The sequence below is a fragment of the Penaeus chinensis genome, chromosome 36 (assembly GCF_019202785.1).
Source record: "Penaeus chinensis breed Huanghai No. 1 chromosome 36, ASM1920278v2, whole genome shotgun sequence".
In the NCBI taxonomy this organism is placed as follows: domain Eukaryota; kingdom Metazoa; phylum Arthropoda; class Malacostraca; order Decapoda; family Penaeidae; genus Penaeus; species Penaeus chinensis.
The window spans coordinates 33,505,202-33,524,787 of record NC_061854.1 but is presented as its reverse complement, the minus strand read 5'-3'; the positions used below and the strand labels follow the sequence as shown (position 1 = coordinate 33,524,787).

Sequence of the window (19,586 nt, the reverse complement as noted above, 5' to 3'; positions counted from 1 at the left end):
CAGGGGCAGGGGCAGGGGAAGGGGCAGGGGAAGGGGAAGAGACCGGGGAAGGGCCAAGGGAAGAGGCAGGGAAGGGGAAGAGACCGGGGAAGGGCCAAGGGAAGAGGCAGGGTAGGGGAAAGAGTAGGGTAAGGGGCTAGGGAAGAGGCAGGGGAAGGGGAAGGAGCAGGGGCAGGGGAGAGAGGCTGAGAAGTGTCGCTGTACTGGGTGTGATTATGTGTATGTGTGTGTGTGTGTGTGTGTGTGTGTGTGTGTGTGTGTGTGTGTGTGTGTGTGTGTGTGTGTGTGCGTGTGTGTGTGTGTGTGTGTGTTTACGTGCGTGTGTGTTAGGACGGATCATCTCTTATCACTGCTAAAACATCACCAAAATACCACGTACCTAATTCACGATTTCATTAATATTATTCTCTCATTAGACACATCGCGTTTCATGACGATGTATCATTAAAATTAAAAACAATTATTATGGCCAATAAATCTCACATAACATAATGAGGATGCTACCATATACAGCACGAACTCACTGAAGACAGAGAGCAGACAAGTGATGTTAAATGCCTAAGGACCTTGACACAGGTCGGTTACAGTCCGGCAAGACCTTTGACTCGCGCGCTGTGAGAAAGTTCCGAGAGGAATTGATGATTCCTTGAAAGGAACGCGAGGGAGAGACACTTTGGAAAGAGGAATGGAAGAGAAATGAGCATAAGGAGAAGAACGAGAAGAACAACAATAAAAACAAGAAGAAGAACAAGGAGGAGGAGGAGGAAAAGAAGAAGAAGAAGAAGAAAAGAGAAGAAGAAGAAGAAGCACCCATAGCCTATAAATATCAACAACAACCATTTTGTTCTTTAGACGAGTGGCCGAGAACGTGACGTTACCCCCCCTCCATCCCCCCCCCCCCAGGTCTCCGTGACACACTGGCGGCGACCTTTGACCTCGCGCGCATGTAGAAAGTCAGCGGGTAGCGGCCGACGACATAGTTGCCAGATACCTTAGGTCACATTGTCAGAAGGTCAAATGCTCATCATTAAAAATAAAAGAAAAAAGAAAAAGGAATTTAGATGCTTATCGCCACGTGAAATATTTTTTTTCTTTTCCTTTAATGATTTCCATCCCGAGGGTCATTTTTTTTGCCAAATGTTACCAATCGCTAGGTCGTGAGAAACCTCTAGTAATAAACTTTGTTATCGCAGGTTTCCATCGAATGGGATCTGGCAACACTGGTCGCGAACGTAAATGAAAAGTGAAGTGAACAAGGATACACTTTATTTTCCTTTTTATGGATGTATTTTACCTTTGCTATACGAGAATATACTTGAAGTTCAGGCAAACCTCCTTTTGTTTAGATGATTTATAACAATATTTCCGATGTGTTTCTCCCACGCTTTATCCTGATCAAAAACAAACAAAATTCCGGATTCGAAGGATCAAATGCCGTTTTTTAGAACTATGACCCCAATGCGATACCGCCGTAAGGACGACAATGGCATAAAAAAAAAGGTGTCGGTCGTATAAATCGACCATAGGTTAAGCGCCAGAAACTTACCTTGAAGCTCCTGCCAAGCGGATGTGAACCCTATCTCCCCCGTCAATAAGGATGGTAACTCCATGAAATCTCGCCCGCGCCTTGTATTAGACGTGGGAACGATGTAAAATTCGCCTGGAGCCATTTTGATCTTGTAAAAACGCAGGAACCGAAGGACTTCTGCTTAATACGACGCGACCGGATAATAGATCGCGTCGGATAATTAGACCAATTATGTAGCAGTTTGGGGATAATTATTAAGAGGATTTGTCTTGCGCGAAGGCCGGCGATCAACTTGCCTGCCGAGGATATGCAAGACGGATTCTTATCGGCTTCGTTTTCGGAGGAACTGGTTCTCATTTTGGGATTAAATTGTAGGGAAAAAAACACAAGAGATGATGTTGCGAGCTTTGTATCATCACCTGTGTTATTATGATTGTTTCGGGATAGGAAAAGGGTTTTTAAATTGATTGGTATGGTTGTCTTTGAATTATAGGATTGCAATGTTGTTGCGGCGACACACACACACACACACACACACACACACACACACACACACACACACACACACACACACACACACACACACACACACACACACACGAACCATCATCATCATTATCACCAGCACTATCATCACCATCATTATCACCATTACCATCACCATCATTATCACCATCACCATCATCCTGATACTAATATAACTTTTCCTTCTGCCGCAGACATCAACGAATGCGACGACCCGGCCGCGTGCGGGAGTAACGCCATCTGTACCAACCATCACGGCAACTACACCTGCACGTGTCCGGATGGCTTCGTTGGCAACCCTTACGATGGGGTAAGTCTATATCTTATTTTATGTCTGTGTTGTCCGTTTATTGATGTAGCTGTTTTCTTGAGCTAATATAGAGGAACTGAAGGATAAATGCAATCGGAAAACACAAATAATTAATATCTTTCCCTTCCTCCCTCCCCCCTTAGTGTGCCGATTACGACGAGTGCCAACGCGCCGACGTCTGCGGTCCCCTGGCCAAGTGCCGGAACCGCGAAGGAGGACACGATTGCGAGTGCCCGCTCGGATACGAAGGAGATGCTTACTCGAGGGCAGGCTGTCAGGTGAGCGGAAAGGAGCTGGCATGGGAAAATGGCTTTTCCATTCCTTCCATATGAGAAATAGAAACTGTTTTCTTTCGTCATGTCACTAATTATCCAAATTTTACGATCTTGCCACAGAACATCAACGAATGCGCAGGTAACCCCTGTGCAGCCAACGCCATCTGCGTGGACGGAGTTAACAACTACACCTGCGCGTGCCCTCCCGGTTACATCGGTGACCCCTACAACATGTACGGCGCCTGCCAAGGTAAAGAAAACGGGGAGAGTTTTTTCGACATTTATTTAGGGGGGGCGGGGGTAGTTTGTTAGAGATAGTAATAACATAGCTTCTATTTTGGGGTAATCAGTATTTTGTACTTTGTCTCACTAATTCCGTAACAGAGTTAGCCAGTATAGCTTTTCAAACAAAGGGTAGTTTCGTTGAAACTAATGACGCGTATCATGCTAATGTAATGATAGCAGGCACTAATTACTAGCTTACCGGAGAATCATGGTGAATTAATCAACACAACATACACTTTTAGAAGCACATTTATGGCCTAACCTACTAAAAAAAAACCCGAGGATAATGAGTCAGGGAAACTAATCCGTCCGACGCTAACCTTGGAAGACGTGAACGAGTGCGTCGACCCGAGTTCCGAGCGCGACGACGACGGCGTCGAGACGACCACCACCGTCACGCTCGACGTCACCCTCGTCGACGACCTGTTCGAGAGCCTGCTGCCGGAGGCGCTGGAGAACGCCATCAGCCAGGCGGCGTCGAACTGGAGCTTCCCGTGCGGCGCGGCGGCCACGTGCATCAACACGCCGGGCTCGTACGAGTGCCGCTGTCCCGCCGGCTTCTCGGGGAAACCTCGCGAGAAGTGCACGGACGTGAACGAGTGCGGGCTGGCCTCCACCTGCGGAGAGAATGCCAAGTGCATGAACGTCCCAGGGTCATACAAGTGCTACTGCCCGCGCGGCTTCGAGGGCGACGGCGACGTGGCCTGCAGCAGTTAGTAGCCTCCCGTCCTCCTTCTCCCGACGACGCCCTTCCGACGCTCCAGGACCCTCGCCTTGGACCTTGCTTTCTCTCTCCTTCGCCTCCTCCTCTGAACGAAGATCTTTCGCCATCCTTCTCCTCCGTTTCCTCCCGCCAGGGGCGCTGGAGGAAATACCGTAGCATCTTCAAGCGTTTGTGACAAGAGGAATGAGAAGAATGTCTTTCTCTGCGAGCGACTTGAGGAAACTTTTCCTTCTTGTATTTAGATTTTTTCTGCACTTCTGTCGATTAGCGACCTATGTATTTTTCCCCTTTCCTTTTTTAGCTCCAAAGCCCATGTTTACTTGCGCTTAATTACAAGACGTTATGCAACTTGCCTGACTTTCTTCCTTGGACCAACACAGCTTGTACTTGCTCTACAAGCACCAGAGAAAAGAAGAAGAAAACTGGACTTGAGAGTTATTGATCCAGCAAACACTTTGACGATTTTTACTCATTATCAGCACGTAAAAAACCGATGTATGCATATATATATGTATATGTATATATATATATATATATATATATATATATGTATGTATACATATTTATATATATATATATATGTATGTATAGATATATAATATATATATATTATATATAAATATGTATATATATGTATATATATTATATATATATATATGTACATATATGTATATATATGTATATATATATAAATATATATATATATATATATATATATATATATATATGTATGTATGTATGTATATATATGTATATATATGTATATATATATTATATATATATATATATATATATATATATTTATACACGTATACTCTATTGCCTCACCCAAACACCCATTTCGCGATCACCGACTGTCTCTCAAGACTCACACTTTTCCACTGGACACGCAAGATGACATATGACACCAGGACGACACCCGTCAATGTCACTTCTGGCATCCGATGAACAGCGCGACGAAAAGGACTTCTGTAGTGCATCTTTGTTACTATTTCTGTTTGTTTTAAGGTCTTGCTTTGTTGCTCATTGTGTATGTTTCTTTTGGATGTGAATGATGTGTAGATTTCCTCTGTATGTGTTCTTTCCTAGTATTTATTTTCCGCTAATTATTGTACTTGAATGTTCGTGTGTGTGCGTGTTAGTTGTTGCATATGCGTAATGCAAATTTACTGTATCTTGTAGCTATTGTAAAAGGAACTTCTGAATAATCTATAAGACTCTGTACTGCATGTAATGTATTTCTTGAATTCAAAAGTATTTTTTTTATATAATGTCTTCTGTCAATTCACTGTATCCTCAGCTCTGTAATGAATATTTGTGTCTGACTGTACAAACTGACGTTACAAAGACCTTTTATCTTTTTGTATATGCATATATTGATATATATTTTAGGTATTCCAGTTGCATTACTGTATAAATATTGTATATCGAGAATTAGGTATGTGTTTATTATTATTAATTTTATGATTAGATTTTTTTTTTGTCAGGGTAACAAAAAAAGGATCGCCATTTTTTTATACACTTTTATTTTTACAAATTAACACCGGAATTACGCCAATTAACCTTTGGAACAATTAGACTAATAAGTATTTTGTCGACTACACTTTAACAATAACAGTGTTAAGGGTGGTATTAACATCGCATAGCGTACGTTTTGGTTAGATTTAGAGTGTTAACTTGGCTTTGCTGTATTTAACTCACAATGCTCAATATTGTTTATTCCACAGTTGTTCAGTAAGTTACGAGGGATATGAGCCTTCAGTATATTTAGCGGGATAGTGGCATTACATTGCTTTGTCTGCTGTGACTCAGTGTGCAAATGCTTTAATTCTCAAGGATGTACTGCACTGTACTTTGCATTCTTACAGGAACAAAAAAAAAAAAAAAAAAATCGAAACTTGAGATGAATTCAATATTCGTTATTTTGGTTTTGTTTTCATTGAATATCAATATTAATATTATTGCTTTTATAATTGTTGGTATGATTCTTATTGTTTTATTATCATAATTATTGATATTATTATTATTTTTAATATTATCATTATTCTTGTCGTTATTATTATTATCAGAATTATTCACAATTTACAATCTAAATCCCCTTTCGTCCGTGTCGTACCATCGGTCCTTCCACGAGTGTAAATAATTCCACAACTTTGTTCTAACGCCTTCTTCCGGTCACTCACAGACGTCGACGAGTGCCAAAGCAACCCTTGCGGTGCCAACGCCGTCTGCATCGACAGCGTGGGCAGCTACTCGTGCCAGTGCCAAGAGTACTACACTGGAGACCCTTACATCGGATGCGTTGGTGAGTTGAAGGAACTTTTTTTTTCTGTTTTTTTTTTTTTTTTTTTTTTTGTGACTGTCGTTGTTGCCGTTTGTTTTATTTTTGTTATTATTGTTATTTTTCCATCGATAATATTATGGTTATCCTCATATACTATTGTCTTCCTTGTTTCTTCATTCTGTTATTTTGAGACATCGCATTGGCATACATAAGAATTAGACATAAAAAAAAATCCTTTCTCCCCCTCTCTCTTAGACATTGACGAGTGCACGGCCTTCAGCCGACCGTGTGGCATCAACGCCGTGTGCCAGAATGCCCAGCCAGGATTCACGTGCTTGTGCCCTCAGGGGTATAGTCCCAGCCCCACTCCCGACGTCGCGTGCAAGCAATCTGCCGTTGACATCCTGTGCCGCTTGAACTTCGACTGCGTGAATAATGCAGAGTGCAAGGCTGGTGTCTGCTCCTGCCGCGATGGCTTCCAGGCCGTGGGTGCCGAGTGTCGCGACGTGGACGAGTGCCGGCTCTCTCCGTGCGGCCCCAACGCGCAGTGCCAGAACGTGCCCGGGAGCTTCCAGTGCTCCTGCAACTTCGGCTTCATCGGGAACCCGCCCGACTCAGCTTGCAAAGGTAGGGGCTTGTGTGTGCGTGATTTTGTTTGTGTGTAAGGCATATGTATACATGCATACATCCATTCATACATATATATATATATATATATATTTATATGTATATATGTGTGTGTGTGTGTGTATGTATATATGTGTGTGTGTGTGTGTGTGTGTGTGTGTGTGTGTGTGTGTGTGTGTGTGTGTGTGTGTGTGTGTGTGTGTGTGTTTGTGTGTGTGTGTGTGTGTGTGTGTGTGTGTGTGTGTGTGTGTGTGTGTGTGTGTGTGTGTGTGTGTGTGTGTGTGTGTGTATTAATGTATGTTTCTATATAAGCATATATGTTTACAAATTTATTGTGGATATACATATAACGCTAGCATATCTGTGTGTATATGTATGTATGTATATTCATTTTATGTTTGTGAGTATGCGTGTGCATTATGTGAACTCATGTTTTTTTAACAACAAATAAAACTAACAGCCGTGCATGCTATGCATGATTTTGCTTACTAACCAAAATTAGCTTAATATGATTACTAACACAGTCATTATCTCAAGCTCAACCGTAAGTAATCTACATAATATTAACCCCATGACTCACCCCCCCCTCCGCCCCTACTCCCCCCCCCTTTCCCACACTCAAAATTATCCCGTGAAATTTACTCGCCCCCCCCCCCCCCCCGGCCCCCAACCTAATTTCCCCCCCATCTTCCCTCCTTCCTTTTTTTTATTTTTTTTCCGTCTCCCTTTGCAACCTCTATCATAAACTTTCTTATTCTTATTTTTCTCCTTCTCCCATTTCCTCCTCTTACTTTCTTCCCCCCTTTTCGGATCTTCTTCACCCCCTCCCACTTTCCCTCTTCCCCCTCCCCTCCCCTCCAATATCCTTGCTTCCCCTACCCAACGCTCCTCCTGACCCCCCCCCCTCCCCCTCCCACCTCACTTTCCCCCTTCTCCCTCTCCCACCTTCCTCCTCGTCCCCTTCCCTTCTCCTATTCCTTCCCCGTCCCCTTCCCACCTCCATCTCCCCTTCCCACTCTCCCCCCTCCCCTCCCCCTCCCCCCTCCCCCCCCCCCCTCCCCCTACTACCCCCTCCCCTCACCCTCTCATCTCCTCCCCTCCCCTCCCCCTCTCATCTCCTCCCCCTCCCACCCCCATCTCCCCCTTTCCTACTCTCCCCCCCCCCACCTCCCCTGCTCCCCCACCCCGCAGACGTGGACGAGTGCCTGTCGGAGCCGTTCCCTTGCGGCGAGGCAGCCAAGTGCACCAACACCTTCGGGTCGTTCGTGTGTTCGTGTCCGTTCCCGCTGTCGGGTGACCCCTTAGTCAAGTGCATGCGTGAGTGCTTTTAATTACTAACTTGTTTGTTTTTGGAGTTTTGTTTTGGGGAGGGGTGTTGTGTCTTGTTATTGTTTTGTTTGCTTGTTTACCCGGTGGTTTGCTTTCTGTGTTCGGACAATCGTTCTTCTCGCTGTGTCACTTTCTAGCTTTCTTTCTTTTGATCGATGTCTTGTTCTCTCTCTCTCTCTCTCTCTCTCTCTCTCTCTCTCTCTCTCTCTCTCTCTCTCTCTCTCTCTCTCTCTCTCTCTCTCTCTCTCTCTTTCCCTTCTCTCTCTCTCTCTCTCTCTCTCTCTCTCTCTCTCTCTCTCTCTCTCTCTCTCTCTCTCTCTCTCTCTCTCTCTCTCTCTCTGTCTATCTATCTATCTAGCTATTTATCTCTGTCTGTCTGTCTGGCTATCTATTTATCTTCCTCTCTCATCTCTTAGCATGATTAAAATTAACCATCGCTTTGAGCAGATAACATTTATATATCTAAAACCAGATATTCCTAAACCTTAAATAAACCAAAATGCAAAAGAAAAATGTCCAATTTATATATCTAAAAGGGAAGCCAGATCTTGCCTCAGCTTTTAACTTGGCAGAGGTTATTAGCACGGTCAGCGGGCGGAACTGTCAACACTTCGCGGACAGTTAGGCGAGCAGCATTCGGGTGTGACGTCACGAGTGTAAACAATGCTCAGAACCAGTGGCTAGTCAGGAGTTATAAGAGGGGGCTGCTTTTATAAGAACACGCTAAGATTGTTGGTTTTATACATACAAACACACACGCCCATGCACGCACGCACACACACACACACACACACACACACACACACACACACACACACACACACACACACACACACACACACACACACACACACACACACACACACACACACACACACACACACACACACACACACACACGCACGCACGCACACATACACGGATAGATAGATGTCTTTAATTGTGTAATGTTATTGAAGCTGACGTTGGGAAACTGCTTTACTGCATGGGAGATGTTAGTGGAAAAGAGAGCATGCCATTTTACTAACAATTGAATGACTTTACTAACAATAACCATCATCTTACCCATAGCTATCAGAACCATCATCACAAACCTCTACTTCTCTCCATTAGACATCGAAAAGATTTCAAAATTAATAACAAAATTACGCTCGTGTTTTTCTTCAGCTCCGTGTGAAGGCGTTGAGTGCGGACCACACGCGACCTGCAAGCCCGATGGCGTAGAGGCGATGTGCATGTGTGATCCCGGTTGGACTTACGACCCTAAGGACATCACCGCGGGATGCGTTGGTGAGTATGTGGGTGAGGGGACGAGGGGAGAAGGAATGAGGAAGGAGGGATGGAGGAATATGTGTATATATATATGTATGTACATATATATATATTTATATATATATGTATTTGTGTGTTTGTATGTATGAGTATATGCATCTATTTAATGTATGTATGTATAAGTGGGGGGATAAGACAGACAAACCAAAGGGTTGAAACTAATGGATTGAATCATTACCCTCATTACCATAAACCAATCGCTCACCGTCCCCAACCGCTCCCCCAGACGTGGACGAATGCACGGCAGGAAACCGTCCTTCGGGGCAGTGCGGCGACAACGCCGTCTGCACCAACACCCTGGGCTCCTTCACCTGCCAGTGCCCGCCAGGGTTCTCAGGAAATCCAAACACGAAATGTCTCGGTAAGTTGGAGGCTTAGTTTTGTCTTCTAACTTGGATTCTCTCTTAAGTTTGAGGTATCGGGAACTTTTGTTTATTCATTTAGTTATAAGCTTATGGTAACGAGAAGACGTTAATATTTGCATGGCTTGTCACGCTTATTTTTTTTAAATTAAGAAACAAAAGCATGTTATGTGGATAGTACTAAAGCAATGTCTAATCGCAAAGGTAAGTGTAGGTCAGCGATATGCATTTTGATACTGACATTAGCTGCAATTTCAACAAGCATTGCACAGCCAGCATGCTTTTGAGCGCATTTATTCTTATATAACACTCTTATGTTCTTAATATTGCATGCATTGCCTTATAACATTAACAAGATTAACATTGCTAGATAACAAACTGTAGTAAATATCCAGTTAACATAATGACAAAAACTGCATGAACAAATTAAGCTAAACTAACCAACTAACCAACCAAAGCAAAGCCCATAGACGTCCCCTAACCACCGTTGCCATAACCGACTGAACTAACCATCCCTCTCGTCCCGCCGCCGCTCGTTGCATGCGCAGATGTTAACGAGTGCCTTGGCTACCCGTTCCCTTGCGGTAAGAACGCCAAGTGCACCAACACACGGGGAAATTACAGCTGCACGTGCCCCGAGCCCCTTGGCGGCAACCCCGAAGTGGAGTGTGGTTAGTATGAAGTCTTCGACGCGTGTTGGTAAAACTGGTCGACGCCGACTAACGCTGTCTAGAGTCTAATGACTGGTGGATTGGTCGAGATGTCTTGGTCTAAGTGGATGAGATAACGTTTATGAACTATTTAATGTTTGTGTATTTCTCGTTTTAGATGTCTTTCCCCCTGATTTGGATAAAGACTAAGTCAGTGAAGTAGATGAATAAGTAAAACGTAATAATTGATGTTACAGACTCCAGAGCTGATAAGTGCAATAGAACGTCCTTCGGTGAGAATGACTTCGCTAACTTCCCCCTTTTCTCCCCCCTCTCTCCCCCGCCCCCCGCAGACGTGGACGAGTGCCGGCGGCCCGGGACGTGCGGGCTTGGCGCCCTCTGCACCAACACACTGGGCTCCTTCACTTGCTCGTGCCCGCCCAACACGGTGGCCGACCCAGACCCCTTCACGCAGTGCCTGGACATCATGAAGTGCTCGGACGACAACGACTGCCCCGGCAACGCGCTCTGCCTCGCCAACCAGTGCATGTGTCCCGAGCCCAACATCGGCGACGACTGCAGGCGTAAGTAGTCGTCGTCTTGTTTCCAACTGTATTTTGGGAGCTTAATGTCCTGTGTGATATCACTCTTACGCTTTCTTTTTCTGTTTATTTGCCCTTACTAACGCAGCCTTGCCTCCCCTGCAGACCCATGCGAGGACGTTCGCTGCGGCCCGAACGCCGAGTGCAAGCTGATCAACGGGCAGCCCAAGTGCCTGTGCGCGCAGGGCTACTCCGGCAATCCCATCGGCGTGTTCGGCTGCACAGACGTGAACGAGTGCGTGAACAACCCGTGCGGCAAGGGCGCGGTTTGCAGGAACGAGCCAGGCAAGTTTACGTGCGAGTGTCCCATCGGGATTCGAGGGCGACGCTGCCCGCGAGGGCTGCATCGCCGTCAAGAGCCCCGACTGCAGCATTTCCAGCCCTTGCCCGACGGGGGAGCAGTGTGTCGAGGACAAGGCCCTCGGCGCCAACGTGTGCGTGTGCCAGCGCGGCTACGTGCGCGACCCTCAGACAGGTAGCTGCCGCGACATCAACGAGTGCCTGGAGACCGTGGGCGGCAAGCTCGCCTGCGGCCTCAACGCCAATTGCAAGAACCTGCCCGGGTCCTACGACTGCCAGTGCCTGCCCGGCTACGTCGGGAACCCCTTCAGCCTCTGCGAAAGTAAGTAGTCAGCGCCTGAGGCATTTATTAGGTTGCAAAATAACGTTTTTGTGTACTGATACTATACCTATCGCATTCTTTCCTCCAAAAACACTTCCTAAAGGATGCCTTCCTCCCCTCAGAGTGCAACACGCTGGAGTGCACGTGCCTGCCTCCGTACCGCATCGTGGACGGGAACTGCGTGCTGGCCAATTGCTCCTTGGGCAACCGGTGTCCCGCGGGCGCCGAGTGTGTCACCATCCAGGGTGGGCTCAGCTACTGCGCCTGCCCCTCCGGGTACACCACCCTCCCTGACGGGTCTTGCCAGGACGTCGACGAGTGCGTGGCGCGCCTCCCCAACGGGCGCCTGCCATGCGGTCCCGGCGCCGAATGCTATAACCAGGTAGGCGGCTTCGAGTGCCGCTGCCCGCCCGACTCCTCGGGAGACGCCTACACCACTGGCTGCTCGAAGGCCCAGGAAAAGTGCTCCAGTGACGCCGACTGCCTCGTGAACGAGCGCTGCGTCCAGCCCGGGAAGTGCGTATGCCCGCCGCCCTACTTCGTCGACAACCAGGACAACAACCGATGCAAGAGTCCGTGCGAAGCCTTCTCGTGCGGCATCAACAGCAAGTGCACGCCCTCGGATCCCCCTCAGTGCATGTGCCAGCCCGGCTTCGTCAACAGAGGCCCCGCCGGCTGCGTGGACATCGACGAGTGCCGCGAAAACCCCTGCGGCCAGGGTGCCATCTGCATAAACGAGATCGGCACATTCAAGTGTGAGTGCCCCCCTGGCACCGAGGGCGACCCCTTCATCGACACATGCAACCGAAGGGAGGAGGTCGAGTGCCACTCTGACGACGAGTGCCCCGGCGACCTCGCCTGTACCGACTCCGGCGAGTGCGTGAACCCGTGCAACGCCCTGCCCTGCGGCTCGAACGCCTACTGCGAGGCCGAGGACCACGCCGCCTGGTGCCGCTGCCACCCCGGCTACGCAGAGGGCCCCAACGGCGACTGCATCTCCATGTGCGAGGGCTTCCTGTGCGGCCCCAACTCGAACTGCATCGTGGCGCGCGATGGCCCGACCTGCAAGTGCGAGTCGGGCTTCAACGGCAACCCGTTCCCCGGCGGCCGCTGCCTGCCCGACCAGTGCTCGGCCGCCAATCCGTGCCAGGACCCGCAGGTGTGCGTCAACGGCCGCTGCAAGGAGCGCTGCGAGGGCGTCGTCTGCGGCGTCGGCGCCAAATGCGACAAGAACACCAACAAGTGCGTCTGCCTGCCCTTCTTCCTCGGAGATCCTGACCTGCTCTGCGTGCCTCGTAAGTACCTTTGTGTTGTTCTTGCTTGCGGGGTTGGGATGATTATGCATACAAAAAGAGAAGGAATATATAAATAAAAAATTAAACACACACACACACACACACACACACACACACACACACACACACACACACACACACACACACACACACACACACACACACACACACAACGAGCACACACACACGTGCACACACACACACTTGCACACACACACACACACACACACGTGCACACACACACACACACACACTCACACACAACACACCACACACGTGCACACACACACGTGCACACACACGACACACACACGTGCACACACACACACACACGTGCACACACACACACACACGTGCACACACACGTGCACACACACGTGCACACACACGGGCACACACACACACGGCACAACACACACCACGGGCACACACACACACACCGTCACACACACACACAATCCGTGCACACACACACGTGCACACACACGACACACGTGCACACACACATACACACACACATACACCACACACGACCACACGTGCACACACACACACGACACACACACAACACCACACACACACACACACACACACACACACACACACACACACACACACACACACACACACGCCAAGCGCATGTCTGTGTTACTGGTTCTCATGTGCCTCTTCCCGCAGCGGTCACGCCGCCCCTGTGCACGCCCGGCTGCGGCGCCAACGCCCACTGCGAGTACGGCGAGCCCAACAGGTGCGTGTGCAACACCGGCTACAGCGGGAACCCGTACGCCTCGTGCGCCTCCGAGGAGGACCAGAAGGCCGACTGCGCCACCACGCGGTGCGGCACCAGCGCCGAGTGCCGCCAGGGCGTGAACCGCGTCGACTGCGTTTGCCCCGTCGGCTACCAGGGCAACCCCTACGTGGAGTGCGTCGACGTAGACGAGTGCATCGGCACCGCGTGCGGCATGAACGCCGTCTGCCTCAACACTCCCGGGAGCTTCGACTGCCGCTGCCAGGCTGGCTTCTCCGGCAACCCGTTCCAGATGTGCATGCCGGAGACCGTCGGCTCGGAATCGTGTCTTGAGAACCCCGCCGCCTGCCCCGACTCGCCCTGCGCCACCGTCGTGTGCGGCCCCAACGCTGTCTGCACCGACGGTGCCTGCACGTGTCTTCTGGGATTCAAGGGCGATCCTACCAATCTCAGCGAAGGATGCCAACCTGCAGGATGCCAAAACGATCTCTTCTGCGCTGATAATGAGATCTGCTTCTCCAGCGGCGGACGCCGTACTTGCGTCGACGCTTGCAACAAGGTTGAGTGCGGCCCCAACGCCTTCTGTGTTGCACAGGCCCATCGATCAGCCTGCTTGTGCAAGGACAGCTATAAGGGCAACCCTAACGACCTGACTGCAGGCTGCCAGCCCGAGGACCGCGAGAGCAAGTGCACCACCGACAAAGACTGCAGCCCCGGCCAGGTGTGCCAAGTGGACGCCCAGGGCCTCAAGGCCTGCGTCGACCCCTGCTTCTCCTACGCCTGCGGTCAGAACGAGATATGCTACAGTCAGGCTGGACGCCCACTCTGTCGCTGCGAGGAAGGCTACCTGCGCAACCCCTCAACCAAACAGTGCCAGAGTAAGTATTGTTAACTGATTTCGTTCGATGCAAACAATGATACACTACCAAAGTCACATTGCACCACTGTAACAAATCTAACATCTCTCCTATATCTCCACAGAGCCTAATGTCCCCGACTGCCAAGACGACCGCCAGTGCCCTCCCTCAGATGCGTGTCGGCCCGACCAGCTGGGCGTCCTCAAGTGCGTGGGCGTCTGCCAGGATTTCAACTGCCCCCTCCACTCCTCCTGCTTCGCCGTCAACCACCGTGGTCAGTGCCAGTGCGACCGAGGCTTTACAGGTAACCCCAACGACCGCAGCGGGTGCCGTCCAGTGCCCCGTGACGAGTGTCAGTCTGACGCTCAGTGCTTGGAGACTGAGAAGTGTGAGACACGAGGCAATATTCGCAAGTGTATGTCTGTGTGCGACACCACTCGTTGTGGGCCCAATGCTGTGTGCGTTGCCAACAACCATGCCGCTCAGTGCCAGTGCCCGCCAGGTTTGTTTGCAGGCGACCCCTAATGACCCTGTCAAGGGCTGCTCCTCTGTCAGCTGCATCGAAAACAAAGACTGCCCAACAGACAAGGCTTGCAACAGACTGGACTTTACTTGCTTCGATGTCTGCTACGATGCTTGCGGTGACAATGCCATCTGTCTTGCCGAGAACCATCGCTACAACTGCAAGTGTCCTCCGGGCTCGAGGCCAAACCCGTCTGCCGAGATCGAGTGCGTGGCCGTGAACCTGTGCGACCCTAATCCATGCCACGCCTCTGCCACCTGCTCACCCGTCGGAGGGAACTACCAGTGCTCCTGCCCTGTCGGAATGGTCGGCGATCCGTACACAACCGGTTGCCACCCCGAGGGCATGTGTCCCAACGGAAATGATGACTGCCAACTGGACAGCGTGTGCATCAATGGCCGCTGCGCCTCTCCCTGCGACCGAGCCTGCGGACCCAACGCTCAGTGCAACGTCGTCAACAGGAAGCCCATCTGCACCTGCCCGACTGGATTCGTCCCCAACCCGACCCCAGACAAGGGCTGCACCCGCCTGACATCTTCGTGCAACAGTGATGCACAGTGCCAAGGAGGTGTGTGCCTGGATGGACAGTGCAAGGTGGTGTGCCGAGACAACAGTGAATGTGCCCAGGGAGAAAGGTGCTACAACAACATGTGCATGGTGCCCTGTGTCTCATCTTCACAGTGTCCCACCAACCAGGCATGTATTTCTGGCGTGTGTCTCCTTGGATGCCGCGGAAACACCGATTGTCCTACAGCAAATGCCTGCGTCAACAACAAATGTGATGACCCATGCTCTAGAGCGAACGTGTGTGGTCCTAACGCTCAGTGCAGTGTGCTAAACCACTTGGCACAGTGCCAGTGTCCTTCAGGATTTATTCCAACACCAACACCACAACAAGGATGCGTCCGTGTGCCTGTCACCTGTGCCACCATCAATGAATGTGGTCCGAGCACTGTGTGTGATTTCGGCCTGTGCAAGCCCGTGTGCCAGCAAAGCAAGGAGTGTGCGCAGGGTGAGAGCTGCACCTCGGGAATGTGCCACAAGGTTTGCTTTGGTGACGGCAACTGCCTGCAGGGTGAGGTGTGCATTGAGGGTGCATGCGTAGGCGGCTGCAGAGGCAACAGCGACTGTCGGGTCAACGAGGTGTGCCTTTCCAAGAAGTGCATGTGCGCCAAGGGATACCTGCCAGGCCCCAGCGGCTGTGTCGACGTCGACGAGTGCCAGGATAGGCCATGCCACCCGAGTGCCTCCTGTGTCAACGTTCCAGGCTCATACAAATGCACGTGTCCCGCCAGCACCGTGGGCGACCCTTACCAGGCGCCCGGATGCACCAAGCCAAACGAATGCACTAACGACGCCCAGTGCAATGGAGACCAAGCATGTGAGAGGAACGGCGAAGGTGTCTTCAAGTGTGTGGCGCCCTGCGCATCGGCTGTGTGCGGCTCCAACGCCCGCTGCAAGGTGGTCAACCGCAAGCCAGTGTGCGAGTGCGAGGCCGGCCACTTCGGCGACCCTAATGACCTCTCCTTCGGCTGTGTCAAGGGAGACTGCATTGTCAACGATGACTGTGCTTCAAACAAACTATGTGATCTCCTCAGCTATAAGTGTATCAGTAAGTACCCTTTTTTATTTGTGTATTAGTATGTGACTCGTATTTTTTATTGTTTATTATTAAGGTTTTCATAAGATTGCTCATTCGTTATTTCTTTTCCTGTCTCTGCAGATCCGTGTGACAGTGTGAACTGTGGCTTTGGACGATGCCAGGCGGTGGACCACGCTGCCGTTTGCTACTGTGAGCGAGGCTTCCAGACGGACTCCTCTGGAGGCTGCGTGGATGTGGACGAATGCCGTGACACCCCGTGTCACCGCACTGGCCTGTGCCGCAACGCCCTTGGCAGTTACTCGTGTGTGTGTCCGGAGGGCCAGGTGGGCGACCCCGTAGTAACGGGCTGCCGCAACCCCGGAGACTGCCTCGACGACAGCGAGTGCCCAGATGCCGCCGCCTGCTTCCAACTCAAGTGCCGCAACCCGTGCGAGATCCCGGGTGCTTGCGGCATCGGCGCGCAGTGCCAGACGGTCAACCACAAGGCCGTCTGCTCTTGCCCTCCCCGCACTACCGGCGACCCCTTGAACAGCTGCGTCGCCCTCGAGTGCCTCGGCCACAACGAGTGCTCGGCTGACAAGTCATGCGTAAACAACAAGTGCGTGAACCCGTGTTCCATCCCCGGCGTGTGCGGCAAGAATTCCGAGTGCGTCGCCCGCGCTCACCTGCACCAGTGCTTCTGCAAGCCAGGCTTCACTGGCGATGCCACTCTCGGCTGCACGGACATCACTTATTGCCAGGTGGAGACGGATTGCCCCTCCGGCGAGCAGTGCAATGGCGGCGTCTGCCTGCGTAAGTTCCATGTCCTTTATATTTCAATCTATGAAAAGATCGATAAACCATAAAACATTTATTTTTGCCTGTGGCGAATATCATGACCATAACAATAAGAAAAGGATAAGATAAATAATCATAATTTGAGCTCTAGTCTGACCATATCCCCCCTCTTCCCACAGCCCGTTGTACCAGCAACCGTGAGTGCATCAGCGACCAGGTGTGCATCGAGGGCGCCTGCGTGCCCAAGTGCAGGTCCAACAACGACTGCCCCGATTTGCAAGTGTGCCAGAACAACATCTGCGTACCAGAAGTCAAGTGCCGCCAGAACGCCGACTGCAGTGCCGACGAGCAGTGCCGCACGAACCTTGTGGGCCAAGCTGAGTGCCGCGAGGTGTGCGACGGACTCACGCTCTGCGGACGCAGCGCCGAGTGCGTGGCAATCAACCACCAGGCCGTGTGCCAGTGCCCGCAGGTAAGCGCTCTTCCATACAGTGTGGACATGCGGTTAAAAGCCATACCATTCTGCTCTCTCTCCCTCTCTCTCATTCATTTCCTAACACAAGGTTAAAAACTTTAAAGAAGGAAACAAGGTTGCAAACTAAATAAATAAAGAGATAGATAACTGGACAAAAGAGAACTCAGTGCCCACGTTGTAAAGGCTCTATATGAACGCTTCCACGTGGCCAGCTATTTATACATACTTATACACGTTTCCCTCCGCAGGGCTACTTCGGCGACGCCACGGACGAGCGCCAGGGCTGCCAGAAGATCGAGTGCGAGGTGGACGAGCAGTGCGCGCAGAACCAGCGCTGCGACAACTACATGTGCAAGAGTGAGTACCGTTTTCGTTTTTCTGTTGCGTCTGGTGCGTCTTTCCATGTCTGTATAAAAAATCATTCTCGTCTGATGTCTATCAACTAAGCAGTTAAAGGATTGATATTTTCATGAAGTTGATTAGTGATTCTAATGATTTTCTGCTTGCCACGTGTGCAGTTGCCTGTCGTGTGAACAACCAGTGCGGTGAGAACGCCCTCTGTCTCTCCGAGGGCCACAAGGCGGTCTGCTTCTGCCGCGACGGGTTCCAGGGCGACCCCCTCAGGGGATGCCAGCCTATCGACTTCTGCAGGAGCAGCCCGTGCGGCGCAGGAGCCAAGTGCCACAACGTTCCCGGCAGCTACAAATGCCTCTGCCCGCCTGGTACCGTGGGCGACGCCTACTCTGAAGGCTGCCAGCCTCCCGTCATCTGCCTGGTGAACGGCGACTGCCCCGACTCCGCCTTCTGCGGGGAGGAGGACAACGTGCCCAAGTGCAAGGATGTGTGCGAACGCGCGGAGTGCGGCCCGAACGCCGAGTGCGGCGCCGTCAACCACCGCGCCGTGTGCACCTGCAAGACCAGCTACGTGGGCGACCCCAACGACCGCGTCACCGGGTGCCGCCCCTACCAGGCATCCTGCAGCCGCAACACCGAGTGCCCGCCGCAGACCATCTGCGACGGAGGCCGCTGCAGACGTGAGTTGCACAACAGGCATCTGGGGAAACTTTTCTCTCCTTCGATCCTTTGCTGTTTGACAGATAAAGAGTATGTACTATTGACCTCTGTATTCTAGCAACACTTTAGCGAATCCCGAGTGTGACCCATCCGTTCTTCCCCGACAGCGCCGTGCCAGAGTGACCAGGAGTGCGGCCTGACGGAGGCGTGCGTGCGGGGCCAGTGCAGCGACTTGTGCGACGAGGACGACGCATGCGGCCTCAACTCCGCCTGCACGATGGTCAACCACCGGCGCCAGTGCTCGTGCCCGCCCGGATTCACTGGCAACGCGGAGACCGAGTGCTACAGGGTGCCCACCACCTGCCAGAGGACCAACGACTGCCCCGCCGGGTTCCTGTGCAAGGCCGGCGTGTGCGCCCCCGCCTGCGCCGGCGACAGTGAGTGCGCGCTCAACGAGAAGTGCGTCACCGGATCCTGCATACGTGAGTAGCGAGCGGCTATTTCTGGGGATAATTCATTGGACATGAACGCAAACACTACTCACTCATTCACTCACTCACAGAATCATACACGCACACACACACGTGTTTGTGTATGTATATATATGTGTGTATATATGTATATGTATGTATATATGTACATATATATGTATGTATATATGTATATATATGTATGTATATATACATACATACATATATACATACATATATATACACACACACACACACACATAATATATATATATATATATATATATATACATATAAATATACATATACACACAATGTATATACATAAACAAGTACGTCTACATGGACTTCACATGCACATATACATAG

At 50.6% G+C, this 19,586-nt stretch overlaps 1 protein-coding gene across 1 annotated transcript in view; it reads left to right on the top strand.

Moving 5' to 3' along the window:
* The first annotated feature begins 1,835 nt into the window (after window positions 1–1,835).
* The window catches only part of LOC125044927 (fibrillin-1-like), a 36,105-nt gene continuing 18,354 nt past the window's right edge, over window positions 1,836–19,586 (top strand). Inside the window, exons 1-24 of the mRNA XM_047641889.1 lie at window positions 1,836–1,899; window positions 2,248–2,363; window positions 2,507–2,641; window positions 2,759–2,888; window positions 3,252–3,635; window positions 4,559–4,618; window positions 5,833–5,952; window positions 6,187–6,558; window positions 7,750–7,875; window positions 9,055–9,177; window positions 9,446–9,580; window positions 10,130–10,252; window positions 10,585–10,815; window positions 10,939–11,099; window positions 11,155–11,455; window positions 11,578–12,750; window positions 13,429–14,376; window positions 14,480–14,857; window positions 14,940–16,490; window positions 16,602–17,273; window positions 17,438–17,730; window positions 17,982–18,090; window positions 18,252–18,767; window positions 18,915–19,229. Of these exons, the coding sequence (XP_047497845.1) occupies window positions 1,836–1,899; window positions 2,248–2,363; window positions 2,507–2,641; window positions 2,759–2,888; window positions 3,252–3,635; window positions 4,559–4,618; window positions 5,833–5,952; window positions 6,187–6,558; window positions 7,750–7,875; window positions 9,055–9,177; window positions 9,446–9,580; window positions 10,130–10,252; window positions 10,585–10,815; window positions 10,939–11,099; window positions 11,155–11,455; window positions 11,578–12,750; window positions 13,429–14,376; window positions 14,480–14,857; window positions 14,940–16,490; window positions 16,602–17,273; window positions 17,438–17,730; window positions 17,982–18,090; window positions 18,252–18,767; window positions 18,915–19,229 (8,536 nt within the window). The remainder of the gene's footprint in view (window positions 1,900–2,247; window positions 2,364–2,506; window positions 2,642–2,758; window positions 2,889–3,251; window positions 3,636–4,558; window positions 4,619–5,832; window positions 5,953–6,186; window positions 6,559–7,749; window positions 7,876–9,054; window positions 9,178–9,445; window positions 9,581–10,129; window positions 10,253–10,584; window positions 10,816–10,938; window positions 11,100–11,154; window positions 11,456–11,577; window positions 12,751–13,428; window positions 14,377–14,479; window positions 14,858–14,939; window positions 16,491–16,601; window positions 17,274–17,437; window positions 17,731–17,981; window positions 18,091–18,251; window positions 18,768–18,914; window positions 19,230–19,586) is intronic.